Source organism: Branchiostoma belcheri, unplaced genomic scaffold (assembly GCF_001625305.1).
Source record: "Branchiostoma belcheri isolate BF01 breed outbred unplaced genomic scaffold, Haploidv18h27 scaffold263, whole genome shotgun sequence".
Lineage (NCBI taxonomy): Eukaryota > Metazoa > Chordata > Leptocardii > Amphioxiformes > Branchiostomatidae > Branchiostoma > Branchiostoma belcheri.
Window position 1 is genome coordinate 145,906 of NW_017803869.1, and position 25,941 is coordinate 171,846.

At 40.6% G+C, this 25,941-nt stretch overlaps 3 protein-coding genes across 3 annotated transcripts in view; all 3 read left to right on the forward strand.

Moving 5' to 3' along the window:
* The window catches only part of LOC109472045 (ubiquitin carboxyl-terminal hydrolase CYLD-like), an 18,979-nt gene extending 8,284 nt beyond the window's left edge, over nt 1-10,695 (forward strand). Inside the window, exons 6-17 of the mRNA XM_019771619.1 lie at nt 1,798-1,940; nt 2,438-2,599; nt 3,243-3,427; nt 3,954-4,113; nt 4,650-4,908; nt 6,004-6,095; nt 6,488-6,554; nt 6,722-6,854; nt 7,264-7,372; nt 7,967-8,094; nt 9,310-9,526; nt 10,199-10,695. Coding sequence (XP_019627178.1) covers nt 1,798-1,940; nt 2,438-2,599; nt 3,243-3,427; nt 3,954-4,113; nt 4,650-4,908; nt 6,004-6,095; nt 6,488-6,554; nt 6,722-6,854; nt 7,264-7,372; nt 7,967-8,094; nt 9,310-9,526; nt 10,199-10,380 — 1,837 coding nt within the window. The 3' untranslated portion in view covers nt 10,381-10,695. The remainder of the gene's footprint in view (nt 1-1,797; nt 1,941-2,437; nt 2,600-3,242; nt 3,428-3,953; nt 4,114-4,649; nt 4,909-6,003; nt 6,096-6,487; nt 6,555-6,721; nt 6,855-7,263; nt 7,373-7,966; nt 8,095-9,309; nt 9,527-10,198) is intronic.
* A 204-nt stretch (nt 10,696-10,899) lies between these two features.
* LOC109472046 (transmembrane and TPR repeat-containing protein 3-like) overlaps nt 10,900-25,941 on the forward strand; it is a 66,391-nt gene continuing 51,349 nt past the window's right edge. The window contains exon 1 of the mRNA XM_019771620.1: nt 10,900-12,374. The gene's annotated coding sequence lies outside the window, so the exon portion shown is untranslated. The remainder of the gene's footprint in view (nt 12,375-25,941) is intronic.
* LOC109472044 (transcription initiation factor TFIID subunit 1-like) overlaps nt 12,292-25,941 on the forward strand; it is a 42,641-nt gene continuing 28,991 nt past the window's right edge. Inside the window, exon 1 of the mRNA XM_019771617.1 lies at nt 12,292-12,384. The gene's annotated coding sequence lies outside the window, so the exon portion shown is untranslated. The remainder of the gene's footprint in view (nt 12,385-25,941) is intronic.

The window sequence follows — 25,941 nt, forward strand, 5'->3', positions numbered from 1 at the left end:
ACAGCCGTGTCATTTGTTGGTAGAACTGTCCTTTGTAGGTAAAGTATGTGCATCCTAAGCAGAGTTCTAGTAGCTCACAAACTTGGTCAACGGATAGGTTGGTTCTATCTGCAAGTGTGTCATCGGCTTCCAAGGCTTCTTTGACTACTGACACTGCTTCCTTGGGTGGTATGGAGGTGAAAAGTGAGCACACGTCATACGAAGTGATGGTTTCATCATCCTCTACCTGAATGTCTTTGATTTTGTTGACAAAGTCGGCACTATTCTGTACATTGTGCTGAGATTTCCCCACTAGTGGTCCCAAAATCTTGGCTAGAAAACCTGCTAACTCATAGGTGACAGAGCCTATACTGGAGACTATGGGTCGTAGAGGGACACTTTGTTTGTGGATTTTGGGAAGGCCGTAGAAAGCAGGGGGTTGTTCCGTTGTGGGATTGAGTTTTAGGTAGGTGGGGCGATCCAGAACTCCTTCAGTTTGCAATTTCTTGAGAGCTGAACTGATTTTCCCTTTAAACTTGTTAGTGGGGTCCTTTTTCAAGGGCATGTAGGTGTCTTTGTCTCCCAATAGGTCCTGTACCTTCCTGTCGTACTGCTCCCTGTCTAAGACTACTGTGCATCTGCCCTTGTCTGCAGGAAGAATCAATATGTCTTGATTGTTAGCCAAATCTTTGAGAGCGGTACGTTCTTCCCGTGTGATGTTACTAGCAGGGGGTTTGGAGACTTTCAGGGTGGTAGCTACTTTGGTGCGCAAGGCTTCAGCTTGTCTCTGTGGTAAACGTGCCCGACGAATTGCTGACTCGGTTTCTGTCACAATGTCAATGCTGGGAATCTTGTTGGGTGCTACTGCAAAATTTAGACCTTTAGAAAGCAGTGATTTCTCTGGTTCTGTGAGAGTATGGCTACATAGGTTTTTTACCCACCTCTCGTCGGTTTTGGCCTGTGTAGTGGTTTTGGGTTCGGAACTGTTTGATCTCCAATTTGGGTCACTATCTGCTGCGTTAATAGTCTTCTTTTGCTGTAAACGATCAAATTTGGTCTTCTGTCTGTCTTTTCCCTTTTCGTGCTGATCAAGTTGTCCGCGTGTTATGAACTCTTTAGTTTCGGCAAAAATCTCGTCTGATAGTTTCTCCCTCAGTAGTTTTTCAAGGTTAGATTTCCTCGCGTTTAGACCGTCTAATTTGTAGTTGATCTGTCTTACCCTTTCGTTTAGTAACTTTCTTTCCGCGTTGAAGATGATCTTGTTGGTGTTGAAGCCTCTGATGGAAGTTTTTAGGCGTAGGCTGGTGGGTGTGATACTTACCTTGAGGCAGCGTAGACTGAAGCGTAGATGATTCCGGAAATCTGCAATCTTCCTGCTGGTCTTCTCCAGATCCCTCACAGAGCTCAGGCAAAACTTACCGTAATGATCCAAGATACGTCGATGAAGGTTAGACATCCAGGTAATACGATATGCCAAAAAACAGTTACTCAAGCAACTGGATATGATTTTGAAAACGTTTCAGCTAGTATCCACTAGCTTTCATCAGTGACTGAGAGACCAGAGGGGAAAGCAGGTTTATATACACAACCTGTTGATTGATATGCAAATAAAGTGAAGACAAATTTTTTGGAAGTCGAAAAAGGAACAAAAGTCAGACAAGTCAAGACAAGATGATGCAAATTAGTCTGAAAGCTCCTGTTATACAGGACAGGAGCTTAATATATATATATATATATATATATGTGTGTGTGTGTTTCTATACCTATCTATCTATCTTGATTGCTATGCAAATAAGTGAAGATAAATTTCCTCCACAGGTACTCCAAGTCTGCCGAGAGGTCCGTTCAACACGAGGCGTCTGACAGCATACGAAGAAAGGGCGCGCCGGGGAGGCTCAGCCCGAGCCCACGGACACGCGAAAACAACTTCCACCAACCAGGGATCAGACATCCTCCCATAGGTATTTGTTTGTTTGTTTGTTTATTTGCTCTGCTTGTTGTAATGGTGTGATGAATGACCTATACATGGTTGATGTAGGCAAGGAAAAGTGTACATTGATACCCTTTCATCAAAAACCAGTGGAAGGCTTATGTCAGTCACCATGACCATACTTTTGAAGAAGGTGCAATATACACATCTTTATACACATCTTCGTGTGCCTTTGTTTTGCAGAGGGGCGGTTATGCCGGCTATACAGATACAGATACAGTCTGTTGATTCATACAACTCAGTTTGAAAACAGTACATACTGCTTTCTCTGCTTAGCACTCAGCTTTTGGGAAAGAGTATGGAAGTTAAACACACACCACTTCCAGTGAACTAGCCCACTGCTGTAGTGATTGCACAACTGTGTGGCCCAAGAGCTACGTATTAGAGATGGATACCACTGTATGCGACCATGTTAATGGTTGCGGGAGGACTTTAACTTTTTAACCAACTCATGTTTGAACTTTCCAGGAGGATCAGAGCTCCTAGCCACGGACGGTTGTGAGTCTGGGATCCAGGGTATGGTTTCCCGTGGCAACGCGAGCGACGCGGTCGTCCCCCCGATGGATGGGTTCTACCCACGAGACTCCCCCAACAGGAGCCCCAGCAAGAAATATGAACCTTTGATACCAGGTAAAGCCTTTCTATTTATTTATTTCATCATAAAACGACTGGGTAGCCCATTCAGCTAGTAGAAGCTGCTTTCCAAAGGGGCCCAGCATACATTTACACAGGACAGGACATGATTACATTTAGTCAAGCAACAAAAGGTGGACAACGGTCAAATAAAATCTGATGCGTCTCTCTAGAAAAATGGAAATTGAATTTCGCACATCTTCTAAGTTTTGAGAGTTGTTGTAAGTTTCTTGTTTTCTTCATTTCTGTGAATTTCTCCTGGTTCTGTGGACTGCCACTTCCTGCTTTGGGAAAACCTTTTTTTTCTATTTATCACTACTACTGCAGGTATGTTAACTTAGTACTTGCCTTGCCACATCTGCCTAGTAAAATTTGTCCAAAAAGCACTACTTCAACTGTAAATATCCAGGAATTGTCATTTTGAATTACGACAATTGGTATGTGATAATGTCACAATGACTGTGTTCTCAACTTGACAGACATTCTGTATTTTCCCCAAGCCAATCACCTTTAAAAAATCCACTACTGGTTAACCTAGGGACACCTTGGCTGTATGTATGCATACCTAACAAAATAATATAGATGAAAATATAGATCATGTCCAGAATGTGGACTTCCTTCATTTTTGCCTCTCCCCCAGGAGCGGCAGGCGGGATAGCGACGCCCCCCGACACCCTTGAGAGACGAGCGGGGACAGTCGACCCCACCCTGGAGGTGGGAGACATGGTGGAGGTACTCAGCACCCCGCCCCGCTACGGAGTCATCAAGTTTGTCGGCACCCTGCCTGACATCAAGAACGACAGACTGGTCGCAGGGATTGAACTGGTGGGTCTGGATTTTGGCATAGATGTGTTGTCAGATATCAGCTTAATTCATTGCTTGTCAGATTTTGCAAAATACTGCTAAAAGTTAGTTAAACAGGATTGTCAATACTGATAGACTGTCGTGTGTGCTCAACATTTTTGTGCCCTTGCAGTTTTTTCTTTTAGTGCTTCTCTTTTTGCCATGTAGTGATGTACATGCACATCCTTCATAGTTCATAGAGACAGATTCTTGAGCAATTAACAAACCTTAGTACCGGTAAGTACAGAATAGCAAAGTTCTTTTTATCACAACCATTTATTTTTCAAGCCGACATTTCGATGACCTTCTGTCATCTTCATCAGGGCAATGAAATAAAAAGAACTTTGCTATTCAGTCGTTTACCAACCTGATGAAATTATTTACCTTAGTAAGTATACTTTAATCCGTTAACAGGTTAATCATGTTGGTAAATTAATTTAGGAGGAAGGTCTCGTTGAGAGGTTGATTTTCAAATCAAAGTTAAGCCTTCCCCCTTTCTATTTCCCAGGATGATGAGTTAGAAGCCTGTACAGATGGCACGTTTAAGGAGAAGAGATACTTCACCTGCCCTGCCAAGCGGGGGCTGTTTGTGTTTCTGGATAAATGCGCCCGTGACCAGCGGTTTGAGGTACCCAGACCTGACAAGCCCCCTCCCTCGCCATCTGTAGGTACGTAACTATGTTTCCATTCTGGAATAGTTTCATCAGGTTGGTAAGACACTGAGCAAAGAGACTCTTTTTACTCAACCAAGTCTGTCACCTTCCTCAGGGCAATTCTGACTGGTTCACATTGCATTGCAGCACAGGTGTCGCTGCTATGGATGCATTCCCAAATGTACAATATGTTTCCATCGTTTTAAGCTGGAAGAAAGTTTGATGCAAAGAGCTGTGTAAAAAACATATCCTAGAGAGTTTTAAATGCACAAGAGGTGACAACACCAATGCCAAAGAAGCATCCTTGCATCACCTTTTATAGGTGAAAATATTCTACAAATATTTCGTGAATGCTATCAGTCTACCTTTGAATTAGATTATCTATTAACATAACAGAAATTGAACACATAAATGAATTTATCATAAGTATTATACTTCTATAAGAAAATGTGACACCCAGTATACATCCAGTAAAAAAGTTGAAATGTACACAGTGACTCTCCAATTCAAAAGTAACCCATCTAAAATGGACCATACTTTTCCCCTCCCAGCATTTGGCAACTACAACTACCGGTCCATAGAAGACGACACCCTGCCACCGGAGTCGCTGACCCTTGACCTGGTGGGGAGGGCAAAGGGCATCCAGGGTCACCACAACTCGTGCTACCTGGACGCGACCCTGTACAGCATGTTCGCGTTCTCGAGCGTGTTTGACGTGTTGTTGCACCGGCCGACCAGCCCGGAGGACCTGCCACAGTACGGGGAGGTACAGAGACTGCTGAGGGAAAACATCGTCAACCCTCTAAGAGTGTAAGTTACAGTTTAACATAATAGTAATGTACTAACATGCACACACACATGCACGCACACTAGAGCTGTGTACCTAAACAAATTTTAGGTACAGGTACAGGTACAGGTACACAGGTTTAGGTACAGGTCCGGACCTGAACCTGTACCTAAAAAATTCGACCAATTTACATGCTCTTCTGAACTCTTTCAATAGCAACAAAAACATGTATACACTTGATAGTTAAGGTTTAATTTTGGTTTATGGAGAATGCTCAGATAAAATATAGGCAAAAGTAAGGTATTATTGTTTTCATGAACACACTGTCCTTACATTGGAACCCATTGGCGACCAGCTATTTCCACATTTAAGGTCACAAATAGGCATAAAATTGGTGTGAAATTGTTTAGGTACAGTACCGGTACAGAGGGATTAGGTATTTTGGACCTGTACCTAATCAATTTTTCCGGTACAGTATCGGTACTGAGTATCGGTACACAGCTCTAACGCACACACACACACACACACACATGTTTACACACACGCAGCGCAAGGAGGTACAGAGACTGCTGATGGAAAACATAGTCAACCCACTCAGAGTGTAAGTAGGAAAATTTAACATTGTAGTTACAGTATATCATCACAAACATACACACACACACACTTGAATACACACATACATAGCACACACACACACATTTGAACACATACGCATACACATACACATGAACACACATACACATCTATTCAATTGTCTGTGTGTGTCACCATTCACAGTACAACATAGCCATACATATTCAACACTGCTAGTTTGTCTGTGGGACTGGAAGGGTTATATAGCAGTCTGGGTAAAGGGGTGAAGTCTGCCATCTCTGACTGCATTATAGAACAGAGTAATGTCATCTTGCACTCAGTAGAAGTGGAACCTTTTAAGTTTAACAAATTTTCTAATGATTTTAGGAAAACTGTGCAATATTACATGTCTTGATGTATTGTATCCCAATGTTATGATGTGTCTAATGTTTCCCTGCATGCTCTGTCAGTTATGGCTGACATGACCTGGGCTCTATGTCTTTTTCTTATTTATTGCAAATAAAGAAAGATTTTACATTGTACAGTGAAGGGTTTGTGCGAGCGGACCAGACCCTGAAGCTACGAACTCTACTGGACCAGCTGGGATCCATCCCTGGGCTCCTGTCTGAGGAGAAGGGTGAGTGTCGTTCTTACAGCACACTTTTTTTTCATCTACTTCAATTGTCACCTCAAAACAATGCTCATACGAACCACTACAAGTTTTGGGTTACATTAAGGAACTGTTGAGACAGATGTTCGTTCACCCTAGACTTAAAAATTTTAAGATTGTACCATTTGGGAAGAGTTCACAGGGAAGCTTGTTCCATAGTGATGACTAGTTCTAGGAAAGAAGCTTTCAGCTTCAATCACTTGGGGCACAAAAATGCTGAACATTCTTTGTATACTGTTCCATATTTTCTGGATAAGTTTCCATGGTGATTCAATGATAATAAAATCTTTTGTTTCAACTATTGAAACAGTTAAAGGTTTCTTCATCCAGTGATTAAAGAGTTCCTTTTATTTCCACAGATCCAGAAGAGTTTCTTACGACAATGCTCAAAGATGTCTTCAAGGCAGACCCCTTCCTCAAGATTAGGTAAGTACATTGTTAGTCCCACAAGGAAGACTTATTTGCAAACTCATGCCCAGAGACTAATTGCAAGGAAACACACAGTATGTAGGGTCTATGTGGTGTTTTATATACATTACTGAGGGGTTTGATTTCTTATTTGGCTGATGAATATACCTGTTTTGCCTCTGTAGATCTGGAAACAACAGGCAGGAAGAGTGTTATTTCTACCAGTTGTTTGTGGAGAAGGATGAGAAGGTGTTGGTCCCCACAGTACAGCAGCTACTGGAGCAGTCATGTCTGGCCACAGATATCAAAATCACAGAGGTACAACATTCAAATGTTGTGTGGTGGGCAGCAACAGAAATAGTTCTATAAACTATAAGATAAAAACATAGTTCTTACATTCATCCATGTCTTGTAGGAGAGAAGGTTATTGTAGAGCCTTGTTACAGTTTGTGTGTTTGCTTTTGTATTGTGTACAATATTCCTACATATATAGTATTGTAAAATCAATGGTCTGGCCCATAAATCCAAGTGACTGTACGTTATCTAATGGAAAAAAGACTGTTCTGTCACAGCCTTGCTAAAGATAAAAGAAAAATCTTAATTATGGCAAAATTTGTATGCTCCGTGTGACTGATGTAAGGATGAGTTCAAGCACTGAAATGAGTGATAGAATTAGATACAATGATGGAAATGAATGTTGAAATGTATGATTCTATCTGTGCCACAGATGCCGAGCTGCTTGCTAGTCCAGATGCCACGGTTTGGCAGAGACTTCAAAATCTATGACCGGATCATCCCCAGTCTGACTCTGGACATCACTGATCTGCTTGAGAATGGTGAGGGGAACAGACAGACTTGTTCAGTAATGTTGATAACAATTTGTTCAACATTCAACATAGTTTTCTTAGGTAAACAACGTTATTTTTCTCTCTACAGGCAGAGAAAAATGAGGTAGACATAAAAAAAGGTTGTGTAGCTAAGAAATCTACTGTATGTTGAATTGATTTACTGATCTGTGTTTCTGTTCTTTTTCTGTGTGTGTTTCTGTTCTTAGTTGTTTGTTCAATGACATTATTTTCTATCTGTATCCATGTAGCTAATATAACTGCTATGATAGTTCTAGTGAACACCTCAATCCTCAACGCTGGTACTTAAAGGCATGACCATTTCTTGCTCTTTTCTAAGCCGGTATTCTGTCCCATGCCCGAAAAAAAAATTGAACACCTTAATCGTGGTTGGATACATGTAACTCTGGTACTTGGCTGTTTCCTGTTCTTTTCTGAAGCTGTTATTTTGTCCCCTGTCCGCCACAGTTCCCCAAGAGTGCTCCATGTGTGGCAGCTCTGGAGAAAAAGAATTCTAACAACTCAATTGTGGGTTGGTACATGTAACTCTGTTCTTTTCTGAAGTTGTTACTCTGTCCGCTACAGTTCCCCGTGAATGCACCATGTGTGGCAGTTGTGGGGAGGTGGAGTGTAAGGACTGCTACATGGAGAAGGTGTTCTTCCAGAACAACACCAGCCACATCGTCACCTACTGTAACATCTGTAACCTGCAGGTATGGGTCACTTGTTATGGGTTCACCACACCACGAAGTGGTGGTGAACCCATATTGCTTTTTCTGATGTTTCTTCTCCTTCTCCTTCTCCTTCTCCTGCCATTTTTTAAATGGATTCAGCTTCTTCATTTTAGGGCCTAAGGTCCTGAAATTTGGTATGGATATACAGTGGGCAAATACCCCTAGGCGTTTTTTAAATTTTTGTGATACAGGCTTTTAGAATAGTTTTATTTGAGTTTTTTGGCTGTGTTATAGCAAATGTATTACTGAGTTAGTGTGCAGTGTTACCACATTTGGACATGAGTCATCACAATGGAATGCAGGGCATCAACCAATAGGCATGCAGCTTTCCTCTATTCTCCTTGCTGATTGGCTGTTGGAATTTAACAGGCTTAACTTAATTAATACCTGCTCAGATCCATTCCATACTGACAGTATGTCTGTATTCAAGTGTTTTGGTAGGTATTTCAAGCTTTCCTGCTCCAGCATTGGAATGCGGGGCATGAACACTTCTTTTTTTCTTGAAAATCAACAGTTTGCATTATGCAATTAAAAATCCTAACCAATAATGTAGGGAATAGCTATCCAACTGTTGTAGTCTTAGTTGTATGTTACTTCATACTATAGTTATATCAATGTAAAGCATTGTTTTCCCTTGTGTTTCTCATTCTTTCCCTGCCATGTCGTAAAATGTGGTGAAGCCATTGCTGTATTTGCTCCAAAGCAAATGTCGGCCTTTCTAGTTATAGCTGATATAGGAGTCTAACGTAGTTTAGGAATTGATACCAGTCCGAGAGTAATACTTAAGCTTAAGCTTAAGTGGTAGTTAAGCTTAAAAGATGTTTCTAACCTGTAAAATATAGAATACAATCATTACTGTAGATTGCAACTTCATCTCTAAAACCTAAGTTTTTAATCTTTGTGCAGGTTTTCATCCTTTAGAGGGAGCAGGTGGAAAGACAGAGCTTTTAATCATTTCATGAATATGTCTGTGATTTTAACCAATTAAGTATGATGTTAGACCTGTTAATGTGTAGATGTATGTATATCTTTTTTTACAATGCACGGAGCATGTAATTCTTTGTCGGTGAAGGTTAGACATCCAGGTAATAAGACATGCAAAAAAAACAGTTACTCAAGCAACTGGATATGATTTTTGGCATTCTTCCCTTGGTCTGCCAAATGTTCTAAAACCCTTTATTATTAATATTCCAGAGCCATAAGAAGCGTCGAGGGCACAAGCCGACGCCCATCGGTGTTCCTGAGTCCTTCAGAAGGAGACACGACCAGAACGGGTTCCCCGTGCCGCGCATGACAATGGACCTGTTCGCTGTTGTCTGCATACAGACCAGTCATTATGTCGCGTTTGTAAAGTGCGGAAATGAAGCGGACGCCCCGTGGGTCTTCTTCGACAGCATGGCAGACAGAATAGGTGAGCGAGATGGCTGGTCTAATCTCTAAGCAGATCCCTTTCAGTGGCAAGACAGTATCTATTAGCCAGAGGAGTTTGCACAGCCACTAATGGACACTCCTCTGGCCAATGGATACTGCCTTGCCACCGTATAATCTGCTTGGAGATTAGGCTGGTCAACATTTCAAATACAAGTATTACAACTTCATGTACTTGTACTGTAGTCCTAGATGGAAGGAAAATATTAGAGAATGGACAGAAAATTGGTTGTCAGATTATCTGTGGTGCCCCAAATAATTAGACACTAAGGAATCCATGTACTGTTCATTCATTTCTTTAAACATGCATTTTCCCACATTTTTAGAGGTAAATCATGGGGTTAAGACTGGTTGTTGTTTGTCCTTTGGATGCTTTTTTTCCCCAAGACTTCTATCAATTTTGTCTGTCAAGGTTGACAAATTGGCCAAAAAATTTTCCATCACACGCCACAAAGTTCCTGTAATTGACAGAAAAACAGGTGATGGCTAGGGCCAAAAGCAAAGATAGCTACTCTCCCAGGACACTCTTGATAACAAAAAATATATGTTTTCCCCAGGTGAGCAGAATGGTTACAACCTGCCTGAGGTGAGTGAGATCCATGACCTGAACCAGACGTCTGTCACCATGGTAACCAGTTATGTTTTTTTTCCCCAGGTGAGCAGAATGGTTACAACGTTCCGGAGGTGAGTGAGATCCACGACCTGAAGCAGTGGCTGGAGGATGAGGAGGCGGTCACCAAGCAGACGGACCGAGAACTGCCCGAACACGTCCGCAGACTGTTGTGTGACTCGTACATCTGCATGTATCAGAACAGGGAGGTCTCCATGTACAAGTGATGCCAACATTGTGCAAAGATTTCTAGGTGTAACTCATGTAACATGAACTTTTTAACCTGGAATCCAGACTCCAGCCAAGGCCCACACTACTGGTAATTTCTGTCAAATTTGCTGGTAGCTGAAGTATATTCAGTACATACATGTAGAAAAAATCCTAACCAATAATGTAGGGGATAGCTATCCCACTGTTGTCACTTCATACTATAATATTTATTATATCAAATGTAGAGAGTTGTTTTCCCTTGTGTTTCTCCTTCTTTCCCTGCCATGTCGTAAAATGTGGTGAAGCCATCCCCTACATTTGCTCCAAAGCAAATGTCGGCCTTTCTAGTTAATAATACATTTTCTATAACACAGCCAAAAAGCTCAAATAAAACCATTCTAAAAGCCTGTATCACAAAAATGACACAAAAAAAAAAATGTCTGGGGGTATTTGCCCTCTCTACCTTTGTGCCAAATTTCATGTTATTTGGCCCAAAAATGAAGGAGTTGAAACAATTTAAAGAGATGGCAGGAGAAGGAGAAGAAGGAGGAGAAGAAAAGTGAGCAAAAACAATATACACTTCACCACATACATGTAGTGGTGAAGCCATGAAAAGCGATCATCCACCTTACATTTAATTGTAACATACATGTACATTTACAGTTGGTTGATTGTCTGATTTACGCTGTTTGAATATTAATGTTTAGCAGGTTGTTTACTCTGAGATCAGGTGCATTTTGCTGACGTGTCTGTTGTTAAGACAAATTTTACATTTTCAGGCTTGAAAATAAGCAGAAAAAGCAAATATTTGCGGTCTTTTTATGTGAATGCATTGAGTACTTCCATGTTGTGCCTAATTCGTATGGACACAATTTTTGAAATTCATTAGAATCACAATCTTTTTTCTTTAAAATTTATTTGTTTAGCTGTAAAAAGACCAATTGTACAGCCAGGGCAGCCTAACTAGCCAGGCGGCTATTATTAAGAGCTTGCCCTGCTGACAAGACAAACATTTACACGCACATTACAACAATACAATACATCAACGTGGAGAGGTCAGGGTCACACACCTAAGGCTTAGAAACACAACCGTGCCATAGCATTAAATTTTGTTCTTTCTTTGGGAAGAAAAGGATGAATTTTCTCATATTTAGATGATGTAAAAACCTTTTGCTACATCTAAACCTGTCCAACAAAAATCGTGCATAATAACCAATATCTCTTACAGTTATTTATCTTCTATTCCAGCCTCTCCTTCCATGTATGTGATACTAGATTCTTACCTGAATGTTCAACCACAACTTACCTTGCAAGCCAGTCAGAATATCTTCAGTTCCTCACTCACACCAGGGCTTTGAAGTCATGACGATCTTTCCTCGGTTTTCCTGCTGCAGTTGTGCCTCTCTGATACGAGCTCAGCGTAGCTGTTCTGTACCGGAGTCTGACAAACAAGCCTGAAAAAATCTTGTGCAATCTGGGTGTGTCTTGATTGTCTGCAGCTACACGTAACTGTTTTTAATACCAACGTTAATGATGAATAATAATGATTTGTTTGTCCCTTGAAATAGTATTGCCTTTCTGCTTTAAAATTCCTTGGGTGCAGTTTTTCTATCAGCTGCTATGGGGCGCTTTTAGTTCACGTTGATAATGTTGACGTCATAACATCTTGCTCATGTTATTCAAGTTACTGCTTGAGATGCACGTAAACCTTTAAATTGATATTTTTCTCAAGCTTGGTGAATAGGAAGAATTTGTAGCTGAAGTATTTTCAGTACATACATGAAGCCAAGCTTGAGTTGATGATTGTAAGGAATGTTTTTTTCTTTTCATTTTGGTACTGTATAACAGTGTAATGTATTAGTAATATTAATTTTAACATTGTGTGCGTCTTTCTAAATAGTGTGATGCGACACTAACAAGAGAGAATGGAGGAAAATGAGGAGGAAGAAGAAGGCTGACAGGAGAAGATGTAGAGAAATCTGGGCTGGCTGCTGACAGTGGCTGTGGACAGGTCCTGACAGGTGAGTTGATCACATAGTACCTGCTTTTATTTATATTCATTTTAGCTTAAGTGTGTGTGTCTCAGATTCGCAACCTGTTATCCACCTTAAACAAATCAACGCAACGGCCACTGTGTCAACCCTCCTCACTCAGGTGTAGGGACTGACAGGGTCTATAAAATTGCAACATGATGTAACCCAACATCAGTTACTATGGTGACAGACATCTGGTTCAGGTCATTGACCCTTATTGGTTTGGAGAAGAAGAAGAAGAGGAAACAGAGCAGAAACAATATGTTTTCCTTCCGTAAACATAAAAATATATTGGATACTCATAACCATTGTTGACACGGTGGAGGGTCAGCCAACACAAAAGTGTGCACAACTGCTGATGCATCCACTGTCAGTGGCACAACATAAAACCTTGTTCTAGCCAACCTTAACATTGTGACGGTTAATCCTTGCACATACACTTACAAACAGAAGAATTTCATCAAAGTTTAACATGGTCAAACATGACGGCTTGTCATAATAATCTGTAACCAACGTATCTCAGTAGGATACTTTGCCAAAACACAGGCACAGGCTGATAATATTGTGTGTCTTTGGTTCTATAAGTGGCCTTGACAAAGTGAGGGTCAATACATACAAGACATAAGACATACAAGCTGACGAATTTCATCAAAGTACAAAGTTGCAGCATGATTGAACATGCTTGTCATAATAAGCTAATATTGTAAATATAAGCCAAGTATGACAGAAATTTGTTATGATAGTATTAAGGGTCATGTGCTCCTATCATGCAGACCACCCATGTACAAGTACAAGTATGGGATAATATAACTAAGCTCCTATGAAGAGGGATTAAATTATAGGTTACATGCTGATCTGTAGTTTCCTGTAGTCATATGTCAAGCTCTGTTACGCCCCTACTACATGTACTATAATGTTCCAATATATATATAATAGTATACCCTTACTTGTATGTTATGACAAGCTAAGCTTACGTTGGAATGTAGGAGTGTCAAACTTTGATATAGGGGTGTCAGAACATTTACATGAATAGGAGTGGCCTTGCCATTCTCAAACAGTACATGTAGGCCACTACTATTTTAATTGGACATATAGTTTTTATATTTATATACATTTTACCTACTTATCGAGCTGACATAAACACTGTACTTTACAGGTTTTCTTGTCTTGATGGTTTTTTGTGGCTATTATAATAGCAGCTTGAGGGACAACTGATTTAAGCTTGAAGGATCCTTCATTGTCATTCATGGTATTCTTGCAGTTCAAGAAGAATCCTCTAGAGGGCATACCAAGCTACCTTCAGCTGTGGGCATGCCTAGAAACATTACCATCATCTTTGCTAAAACAAAATATGACCATTTTAATCTGTTGGTTCTCGGCTTTTTTTTTTTCAGAAAAAGTATTAATAGACAGGGCAAAAAAATAAAAACAGGTCTAGGCATCCTATTATAGCCCCAAATGCCTTGATAGGAGCCATGAAGTCAACACAAAAGGCTGGGTTACTTTAACCAATGAGTTTTGAACTTTTAATCAAACCACTGCATTGATAGATGAAAAAAGTGTAACATCTAGGAAGACTTTCCTCAACTGTTGGGAGCAAAATATGAGCATGTTTGAGTTGAGTCAGAACCAGAATCTTTTTTTTTTGCAAATCAGAAAAAAATGAAGAGGTGAATCCGAGAACCAACAAATTAAATTGGTGTGGCCTAATTATAAGTTTTAACCCTAGTGAGAATTCGCTTAACGTGCATGTCTGTTACAGTAGCAAAACACTTCAATTCAGAATTCAACCAACCCCGGTGGGGTCACAAAACAGTTGTGCGTAGCTGCTGGAGGAAAGTCCATTAAACCGTTCCTGCCATGTAATCCTGCATCAGTCAGGTCCTACAAAAATGGGATCAAAGCCCTGTTAACTCGTCAGACTGTGAGGTCTTCCATACTTCGCCCGGCTGGCTGACAACACCCTCCACAGGGCTCGAAATACTGTGTGTATGTGCACCTTTTTAGAAAGTTAAAATCCACCCAGCAACCATTAGCATCTTTGCACATGGCGGTGCCCATCTCCGTTTCTGTAGCCCTTGGGTCACACAGTCGTGCAATCACTACAGCAGGGGGCTAGTCCACTGGTAGTGGTGTGTGTTTCACTCCCATACTCCATCTCAAATGCTGAGAGCTAAGCAGAGAAAGCTGTATGTACCACTTTTTAAAGTCTTTGGTATGACTCGGCCGGGGATGGAACTCGAGACTTACCGAATGTAAGGCGAGCACTCTACCCACTTGGCCATTGCACCAGTCATGTCCACCTTACTTAGTCCTCTTCTGAGCCAGCATGGCTCTTAAGGCAGAAGGTAGCTCTTCCATCTGGCCCGGTCCGCTGCCATCTTTGGTGCCTCATCGAGAGTGAAACCATGGCTCCGTACTTCTTTGTCGATGGTTCTTCTCCTTGTTTCCTTCGGTCGTCCTCTAGGTCTCCTGCCCAGAGGCGTCCATCTTAGAGCTGTTCTGGTTATACTATGTGGTGGCATGCGGCATATGTGGCCTAACCATCTCCATCGTCTGTTTATCAACATTTGGTCTATTGTCATGAGTCTTGTTTTTAGATGGAGATTTCTATTGGAGATCGTTTTTGGCCAGAAGATTTTTAGTATTCTACGCAGACATTTATTTTGGAAGACATTAAGTTTGTTTTAGTCCACCCAAAATTTGAGCTGTGCACTCATTTTTTTCTGTGAGTCAGAATGCTGGGAGAATTTGGAGCCCTGCTCCCAGTATTCTGACTCTACATGTCGGATTGTCGGTGTTTCCGTTTTGGCCCAATGCAGGTCAGTAAGCCAGGGCAGGGCTGCTTTATTGGGCCTCCCCAGTCTATTTTCTATCTTGAGGGGGCGTCCGGGGCACTTTGAATAGCCTCCATAGCATGCCAAAAACTGGGGGGTTTTGAGGGGTCTTCAGGGTCTTTGGGAGCTTTTAATGTGCTATTTTCTGATTGCATATAGACAACATAGCCGGCCTGGTTGAATTACCCCCGTATTTCTTTAACTGGGCTAATCAGAAAACAGCCGAAGACCACCAAACCCCCAGTTCTATAAGCCTGCTACGGAGGCTACACTTTGAAGTCATTGCAGTGTCAGGATTGGGCATAGATAGGTGGTGATTGATTTCGTTCGGAGTCCTCCAGACAAGCCGGCTCCACTGCTACAGGTAGGTCCTGTTGTTTGCTGCTGCCTCTGGTTAATTTACTCAATTTTATTTCATATCATCCTCTTGTGATTAACCTTCAGCCTGCTAAGGTAGCCGTTTGGCACCAAAAGTGTATTGGTTATGGGGTTAGGCAGCAAGTTGTAGCATTGAGGACGTTAGAATGATTTATATCATGTCAAATAGAGCTATTTCTGAAAATATAAGTTAAACATTGCTGTTTTGAATTAACTGTGAGATTTAACCATTTGAATCTCTGATAAATGATGATATTGTTGGAGATTTCATTTTTAGATTTAGTTTTGGCCATTCTTTAGGGATGTGACCCATTTTTCCTGTCTTTGAAGAGCGACTGTCATTGGTCAATCAATCAATAGTCTTTATGATAATTCATACTGGTATATGGTTGTATACAATTAAATTGCTTTCAATGCTGTAGAAATGGTGATTTTCATATCATTTATTCATAAAGGCAGACAGTAGTCCTCAATATTAAGTGACTGAAGTGAGTGTAGGTATATATCATACATGGCCTTGAAACTGTATGCCCAGTCCATGTGCCAATCTCCAAGCAGATATAGGGTGGAAAATTGTATTGTTTTCTATCAGTCCCCCACTTCAACTGGAGGGTGTCTCAACTGTCTCATGGTGATTAACCCTCTCAGTATTGCAGTGCAAGCACGTCTAACCCTCGGAAGACGGGGAACGACAGACGATAAACCGGACAGTGAGTAGTGCTGCATACCTAAACCCAATTTTAGGTTCAGGTACGGATTCAAGTCCAGAGGTTCAGGTCCAGTTCCGGACTTGTAAGTTCGAACCTAAACCCATGGCATATACATGTACAAAATTGCATGTTGGCAACCTTGCAATGTTCTCTGGGTGAAACTTTGGCCACATGACATGGAGGCCGGTGCTTGACGATGCCCGATGGCAATGTTTTCTTCATTTTGCAGCAAAGATTTAGCAATCTACAGCAGGTTTTAGGTGGTTTGGAAAGAAAAGGGGTATGTGAAATGGTCTTTTATGGTAATAAGTCCAGACTTGGTTCTTGACTTTTAGGTTTTTTTGGACTTGAACCTAAACATTCTTACAAGTCCGGATCCAAGTCCAGTGAACCGGTATGCAGCACTAACAGTGAGTGACTGAGTGTGTTTAAGTAGACTTTTATCACCAAATTGGCATTGGTTACAGGTTAGGTAGCAGGGAGAAGGTTAAAGATACTGGAAATGATTCCTGAATTAGAATGCAGATCTATTCTGAAACTGAACCACAACTTAATCTTTAAAAATTGCAAAAAAAAATCTTAGAAGTAAAATAAAAATAGAAATATCTTATTTTTTATTATTGTTCTAGAAATCTCATCAATTTGTACTTTTGTGACAATTTGTCCATTATGGGGACAGAGGTTCTTTATTTTGGTGTTTTTTTAAGTAGAAGAGGCTTTAATGTACACAACAGGTGTTAATAGACCAGCAATTGTTCCACTCCGACCAATTGAAATCTCATCAATTTTGCAGATTGGGTTGTTGAGTAAACTTCAGTGGCCCTCAGGGTTTCTGTAGTTTTGTTGAAGTGGGGAGAGGGACTCTTCGTTTATTTATTTTTTGAGGTTATTTAAGACCTTAAAAGACCTGGGGATTTTCAACTCTAACTTTGTAAATTTTAATTTTGGTACTTTTCAACAGGTTCCTGTAAGCTTGCTGAAAAGTTGGTCTAGCTGACAAATTTGAAAATTTCAAATAACGTTGCCCCAAGTTACTTCCCAACCAATTTTCTTGGTTTTAACTTCAAGTTTATCATTTCAGTTTTGGTCATCGCACCAGAAAACTCTTGGAGATCGTGATATTCCTCAGTGAAATAAGAACTAAGCTCTGGTGGGGACTTTCTGTACACCGCTCTGGTGTATCATAACAAGAAAATCACCCTTATCTCAATCTAAACAAGAGTTCCGCGATCTCATACCTTCGCCAAATGATGTTAACCCTGGCGGCTGACGAATTATACAATTTTAATCGATTTTGCAAATAAGAACCTCATTTCCATGGATTCTATCAGTTGATCATATTCTCCACCCAATGACAGTCTTATCTTAACAAAAAAGCTATTATAGCACTTCCTCATTAATTATGCAAGTGAGGTCATGATTTGAATAAATTATGTTTATTGCTGTTCGCCTTCACTTAACTTCCAAGTGTGGCAAGTATGAAATTCCCAGCAGTTACAACTATGAAATTATAAAAATTTTCCATTAATTATGCAAATTAGGTCTTCATTTACATAATCTATATCCTCAGATGTTTTTTTTGTTCTCAATTACATGTCACTAGTGTTTCATAGTCTTATTATCGAACAAAGCAGATTTATAGAATTTCCTCATTAATTATGCAAATTAACTCCTGATTTGCATAGTTTTCATTTGATTATGTCAAGCATCACTTCAGCTACCTACATACCAAACATCACGACAATCCGTTATCAGGTTCTTGAGTTATCGTCCTTCGGAAAATTTTTAACAAATGCTCCTGCAGTTCCAGAACAAGCCGCTAGGGGGTCCAAACTCATGTCACTTCTTCCCTACCCCAAGAGCTATCTACCAACCAAAATTCGTGACCCTAGCATGTCCAGATCACGAGATATCAAAACCGGAAGTTCTGCTGCAGTACCAACAAAAGCCGCCAGGGGGCCCAAAATCTAATCATTTCTAGGTCTCATCAAGACCTACCCACCTACCAAGTTTCATGACAATGCATACTAAGCTTCTTGAGTTATGCTGTTCACAGACAAACAGACAAACAGACGGACAAACGCTACTGAAAACATAACCTTCTTGGCGAAGGTAATCCAAATTGCCTGGAGAACCTTGCAAAGAGAGTAATCTGCGGGTCAATGACCCCATTTTCATGCTGTATCAGTTTTGATGGGCCACTTGTTGATGTGTTACACTTGAGTACTCATCAGCTTACTGTGTGTTTTATCTCCACTTTTATCTTGGAGTTTTTATTTGAGTACTTGGAGCCTTGATGCTGGCCTCAAAATTAACTTTACTTACTATTGTCCCAGCACTGTCCCTATATCAATTTCAACTGTCCCGAAGTGAGGATGAACTTTCCCAACCTGTTTTTCGGAAGTATTGTATGACTTTTGTATGACAAAAATAGGAAATTTTGGGGGACTTTTCTGTAGCCAAAAGCCAGGATGTGTGCCCGGTGAACAAAAGAAAGGCTGACATTCTGTGGTTGATTATTTGTCTATTGTTCCCAAAATATCCCAAAGTGTCTTTTTAGTTGTCCCGGCCAGAATTTTAGTGATCAGTGGCCATCGGGACATCGTTAATTTCAAGCCCTGCCTTGATGTGTTTTTTATCTCCAAGTTTATCTTGGCAACATGCTAAGATAAGCTCCTGAAGTTAATAGCTAATCGCTTTCCTCCATCAGTCCTCTTTACCTTCCTGTAAACTGACCCCCCTCCCACCTCTCAAGGTCATGTTGGGTGACCTTGTTGAAGTGTTCTTTTTTATTGGTGTTTCTTAAACTTTACAGAGGGTACATTGGGCTAATAATGAGGCAGGCTTCTAAAAAACTAATTCTATAAAGTTCTATTTACTTTCCTCTCTCAGTCTTCTACAGTAATAGTACCCCCCCCCCCCAAGGTTCTGCTAGTGACCTTGATGAGGTGTTCTATCATCCCTGTTTGGTGTGATGTTGTAATGTCACAGATTGTATCAAGCTAAGATTAACCTCCAGAAGTTACCTTTTAATTGCTTTTTCCTCCCTCAGACTAATTCTTAGAACTCGACAATGTTGTCTCCAGTCTCTACAACTAGTACAAGGTCATGTTGAGTGACCTTGATAAAGGGTTTTTTTATTGGTGTATGTCGTAATGTCACAGGCAGAGATTAACCCCCTGAAATTAAATTCTAATTGCTTTCCTCCCTCAGATTTTTGCAGTGACAATGTCTCTACCAAGTTGGTCATGCCCAGCTGAACTTGTCAAAGTGTTGGCATGAAAGTTCATCTGTGTTGGTATAATACGTCATGGTGAAAAGGCTAAAATTTAATGTTCCAACAAGTATAAATTCCATGAACAAGGCTGATGACATGACAGAGTAAGCTGAAAATTAGCCTAAGGGTAAGTCTCAATTTCCTTTAGTGTTAGAACACAATATTTTGAACCTTTTTGCCATACATTGTGTAATAATTATTGTTGAAGTGTTGTTTTATTGGTGTTTTCAGATGAAGTGTTCTGGTATGCAGATGATGGAATCAGGGTCAGGATTGGACAGGAGTGATGACAGTGATTGACGAATGGTTGACAGTGAATGAGTGGGAGAATATTAAATTTTATATTGGGATGTGTTCCCTTGCCTGGATTCCATTAGTTTGGTTATTAGATGCCACTGCAGATATTCCTGGTATGTTGATTAGAAAGTGTACAATTCCAAGGCCAACTACATGTAGATGACAGACATCACACATTTCATGTCCTTACTTCAGACCTAAGGGCTCTAGCCAGCTCGAAGTTTTTTTCCGTCAGCCTAGGATCATGATCGGACCTGGGGTAGAGTGCTCGCAATCTTAGGGGGTCGGGTAAATTTTGCATTTTCAAGCCTTTAAAACTGCAATTTCTCACATTTTGAGAGTCAAATCATAGAGTTGAGAGTGGTTGTCATAATTGTTCTTTTGGATGTCTTTATATGTTTGCCCAAGATTTCTGTACATTTTGTCCATCAAGGTTGACAGATGTGTTTTTCCAGAATCACAAATTTAATTTTAAGGCTTATTTATTTATAATGCATATTCATAATGCATTTAATGAACAGAAGGGGGCAGTGAGTGTGGTCTAAATCTCTAATCAGTACCATTTTATACAAGACATGATTCTGTTTCACATCGTCAATGATCGATTGCATTGTCCAAAACCAGGTGACGGGATACAGGAATGATTGGCACATGCAACCACCTGTCAATCACTTGATAGCTGTCAATCAAACCACAGTATTCACTGTACCCCCCTCACGGTTTTACACAATTGACAATCGATCATTGATGTACTCAACAATCGAGCATTGACGATTTTGGAACTGAGTCAAGTATTATGTAAGGTTATACAATCAGTGTGCATAATGGAACGGAAGTTGCAGTGGTCAATGCTTGATTGTTGAGTGCCTATAGATGTTCGATTGTTTATAATACAAAACCGTGAAGCCGGTTACTTTGAACATGACTAGAGGGCCTGCATGCCCTTTTTCGTAAGGCGTAATCAGGCCTTTTTAGACTTCGTAATCCGTAGGCAACCACCCAAAATCAGCGTAATTCGTAATATGTACATTGGACATCACACATAATTGTTGAACTTCGTAAGTAGCTCTGAGAATTTAACGTAATTCGTAATTGGCAGCAAAAATTTTGTGTAACCCCCCATACAAGCCTTTTGACAAGGTACGAGTGGGGCCCCGCATGCCCTTTTCCGTAGAGCGTAATCGGTCATTTTAATTCTACGTAGAGTGTAGACGGACCACTCTAATTCAACATAGAGCGTAATCGGCGCATTTTGCGTAGAGCGTAGAGTAATTCTACATAAGGCGTTGTAGCCACTTGGAATTTATCGTAAAGCGTAATCGTTACTGTAGCGTAATGCATTGTACATAGCCAGCTTTCAAAATTTACTGTACAGCGTTGTAGGGACCCCCCCATGCAGGCCCCCACGACTGAGTGACAGGTAGTTGTGTTGCACGTGCCGCAGATTACAAACAATCAGGCATTGATGTTTCTGTAACGCAATCTTGTATCGGACACTAATTAAACCGTAGTCACTGCCCCATGCCTCCACCCATTCTTACAAAGTCAACACAGTATTTGTGTTGGAGGAAGGGAATCATGTTTTGATTGGCGTCGGTTTGTGTAACCTTGCCCATATTCTGTCAGGGTAGCCGCGTTGTAACTGTTGTTTCTTGTTTATCCCTTTAAAGCGAAGATAAACAAAGACGTTTACGTGTAAACAATCGGGCACGTGGGGCATATTTGATCAACACAGCCCCTTATGACGTCTGAAAACTTCTGTTTCTTAAATATTTTGGAATATCGCCTTTGAGAAAGCAGCTTCTTCAGGCAGGTTAAGAAAGTGACTTGAGTAAGGTAATCTCGTGTAAGGAAGAAAGGTGAGATGGTAAACGTCGTGCCCTTAGTTAACAAAGATACGCTATTATGTGCCACGGAACACGCAACCTACACACTCAATAGGACTAGGGTTTACGTTGAACTTCTGCCCAAATTTGTCCATTCTGTCGCCTAAAAGGGTACTGTTTACTAGGAAACATGGCCAAAAGGCTTTTCTGGTCGCAGTTCTGTTGCTGTTCGGTACATGAGCGGAAGAGATGGGGGCACGGGGGCAACCGTGAGGTAGGATACAGTTTATTGTAACCGTTCAGCTTTCTGCACTTCAATAAACGACCATTGAAACGGAGACACTGTTCCGGGGAAAGACTATACAAGCGTCGCGATGTACAATGACCCCGAATTAGGACCACTTAGTAAAAAAATAATGTCACAAACTTCCGCTGGGAGTTGACGATCATTGTGTATCTAAAAGGCCCCTTTTGTCAGGTAAACGGACGACCTTGAAAAGACTAGCCGATGACAAGGTCGTAATGGCATGTTCAGTTAATGGCTCTGTTCAGGTTGTCAGGGCAGATTTCCTTCCAAACTTGGCCTTGGGCCATCTGGGTTGGTGAGGTCATGAGGGGATGGTATAAGATGGTATAAGAGGGCAGAATGTCAGTTTTACATGTATTTTGTATTGGGTGGGCCGGCTACTCTTTTCCGAGAGCTGAATGGTGAGGAACTTACAATTATTGGGGCTTAATCGCATGGGTCTGGAGCGGCTGCCATTCGGCGCTAACTCGGGTGACCTCAATACGACCCCAGGTGCGACCATAGGACTGTAAGGTTTGAACCACTCACATAATTTGGTTCCCTACTCTTTTCGATAAGTGTGGTGGGTTGTTTAACATGCATGTTGAATGTGTGACCATTATAGACTGCCAATTGCAGGTATACAAGCCTGTGTTAGTTGTATAATGTCAGTACTTGTTTAGCTTCAAAGTGAGGGAGAGAATACATCAACTTTGTCAGGAAAGTATTGAGGTATGTGATATTGTTCTGTATTATTTCTTTGGTTGTGGGTTACATTTAATTTATTAAAAAAGGCAACTGAAGACTTAAAAAGTTTGACGAAGTTCAACTAGAAATTAGTAGATGTACTGGTGTGGAAATACATTTTATTTTAAGGTTCTATATTAATTCTATTTGTTCCTTTATTAAGATGCAGTGCACATAATGTTTCTTACTTTTATTTCAAAGCTAAATATTAGTAGTCCAAATGTGTAACACAAACTACTGTGGGATCTGCTAGAAGTCAGGGGATCCAGCTGACATGTTAATGGCTGGAGGGCGATGTTGTCATCACCTTGTTAAGGTTCCCCAGGTGAGCCAGTTGGTGCTGAGGAGTGTTGACAGGGGCAGGACTTCCTGTGTTACACAACCTCTACCCTTAGCTCATTGGGACTCCTTTCTAACATTCTGAGGGCTGCTCTAATGGACCAACTCCCCCGGCATGTTATCTCTCTGAGCCTCTCCATTTGGCCGATCTCTAGTCTTTCCAGCCGCCTCCCGAAGCCTGGTAGAGGCTAGTCCCTAGCCTCACTGAACTGAACTGAACTAGTCTCTCCCTGTCAGGGGCTCATTGGGACTCCTTTCTAACATTCTGTGTTGACAGGCGCAGGACTTCCTGTGTCACAACCTCTACCCTGTACCAGGGCTCATTTGGCTACCTTTCTAACATTCTGAGGTCTGCTAGAAGCGTGATTTTTTTAAGCCTCTACCAGGTGCGGTAAAATGTACTCTGTAGCGGACCAACTCCCCTGACATGTTATCTCTCTATTTGGCCAATTTCTACTCTTTCTAGGTCGCCTCCCGAAGCCCGGTAGAGGCTTGCAAGATTTAGTCAGGCTATACTTCCATCATTTAGCTCAGTCCCCTTGGTCTAAATGTTTGCCTCTTTGCATAAAGCGAAGAGGAAGATTTGGCAAGAATAACCCAAGAATAGGCAAGAATGGGTTTGGATACCAGCCTGGAACTCAGCTGTGCATGTAATCTTTGACTGGATATGCACCTACATATTTCTGTAGGGTTTCCTATTATGTAAACTAATTGTACACTAGTATACAGTATATGGCTGACATTTAAGAGTCAGAAAAAAATGATAAAACCTTTGTTGTATCACATATTTAGATTTTGAAGCTAGCTGTTGAATTTGGGTTCTGGTGAGTTAGGTATTTGGAGACCAAGATCATAATAACTTGTACTAGCCATAATGTTGACCTTTATCAATTTTGGTCAAAACTTGCAGCCATAAGCAATTATTAAATCTAGACCATACCACTAAAATACCCACACATTTCTCCCCACACCTGTTCTCATGTCACAGTTAATATTCAGCTCATTTAAACAGATTGACTCTGAAATCAGAACCAGACACTTAATGAAACTGTTGGCCAAACCTATTTTCCGAAGGTCAAGTGTTAAATTTGGGGTGCGACCTTGTAATTGGGTTCTATCATGGGGTTTGACCTTGTGATTGGGTTCCGTCATGGTGGGTGAAGTGTTATAGAAAACAAACAAGACCTTGTGTTAGCCCATGGTCTCCTTTGCTTGACCCCACTTGGTTGGGTACTATTAAGAATAGATTTTCTTCAAGAAGTGTAATTTAATGGCTGACTGCATGGACATGTCAACTATTAATATCATGGACATCAAATCTATAGAAGCTGACTTTTAAACCTTGTCCTTACTGCCTAACCCTGTTACCAATAGAGAATTGGTAGCCACTTCAGCATGCTAAAGGTTAATACAATGTATGTCCTGATTTGATGATAGCACTGATAGCACATGACACAATTATCAAAATACTGTTTTTTTCTATCTAGTTTATTGGTGATTTACATACATCTTTTACTTGTATCAAGTTCAAATTTTTTTTTAGCAGTTAACCATATCCAATGTTGGACTTTCAGAACATGTTCAAAAGGCTCCTAGACCAATAATTTTGTTTCATCCTGTTTAATAATGTAAGTTTGTAACTTCTTTTTGTTTTGTGAAAAGATTAAGCACCCCAAAATGAAATGTTGACCCTAAAAGTTGAAAGTTAAACCGCCCTGGGAACAGACTTCCTCCAGGCAATGTTTTTGTCCCTGAGAAATCTTAAGTCTGATCCTTATCTTGAAGAAGTCTGGCCTTCAGCTGGAGCCTGGGAAGTTCAACATCAAGTTTGACTCAGAGCTCGAGCCAGCTCAAAATTTTTCTCCGTCAGCTCATGTTCAGGCCACACCAATTTAATTTGTTGTTTCTCAGATTTTTTCAGAAAAAGTCTGAAGCTACAGGGCGAAAAAAATAAAACAGGTCTAGGCATCCTATTATAGCCCCAAATGCTGCAATAGGAGCCATGAAGTTAACACAAAAGGCTGGGTTAATATTTAAACAATGAATTTTGACCTTTTAATCAAGCCACTGCATTGAAAGATGGAAAAACTGTAACAACTAGGAAGGAAAGGACATTCCTCAACTCTTTGGGGCAAAATATGAGCATTTTTGAGTTGATCAGAAAATCAGACAAAAATGAAGAGGTGAATCCGAGAACCAACAAATTAAATTGGTGTGGCCTCATGATTGGTATTGAGGGAATCTACCAGGGTCCAGGGGCAAATTTTGGATTTTCAAGCCTTTTATGATAACACAATTTCCCACATTTTAAGGGCAAATCATGGGGTTGAGAGGGGTTTGTCAATTTTGTCTATTAAGGTTGATGGATTGGTTTAGAAAAAATTTCCGTCATACGTGGCAAAGTTCCAGTGTCAGGGCTCCAAATTAACTTTTTGACCTAGGAGCACTGTGCTCCTAACCATAAAAAGTTAGGAGCACAGGCTAAAATCTAGGCGCACCAACAAAAAATATTGTATTGCAAAGGTGTTAATATATTAAAAACTAAGCTAGATCATATTTCCTTTAAAAAAAATTCTATCAGCATCCTTAATTTTGAAAAAATTGGGCATAGGTTCCCCGGATGACCCCTAACCGGGGGCCAACGGTGCTTCCACAAGTTCAACAAGTGAAAAATACATGATACAAAATGTACATGTATTTACTACCTGGAACTTGGAGCAATTATTCCCCAAAAGGTGTACCTGACATTGATATATTAAAAACTAAACCAAATCCTATTTCCCAAACAAATCACATATTGACACAAGCTGAACAAATAAAAATGTGATCATGTCTATAAACTCCACTC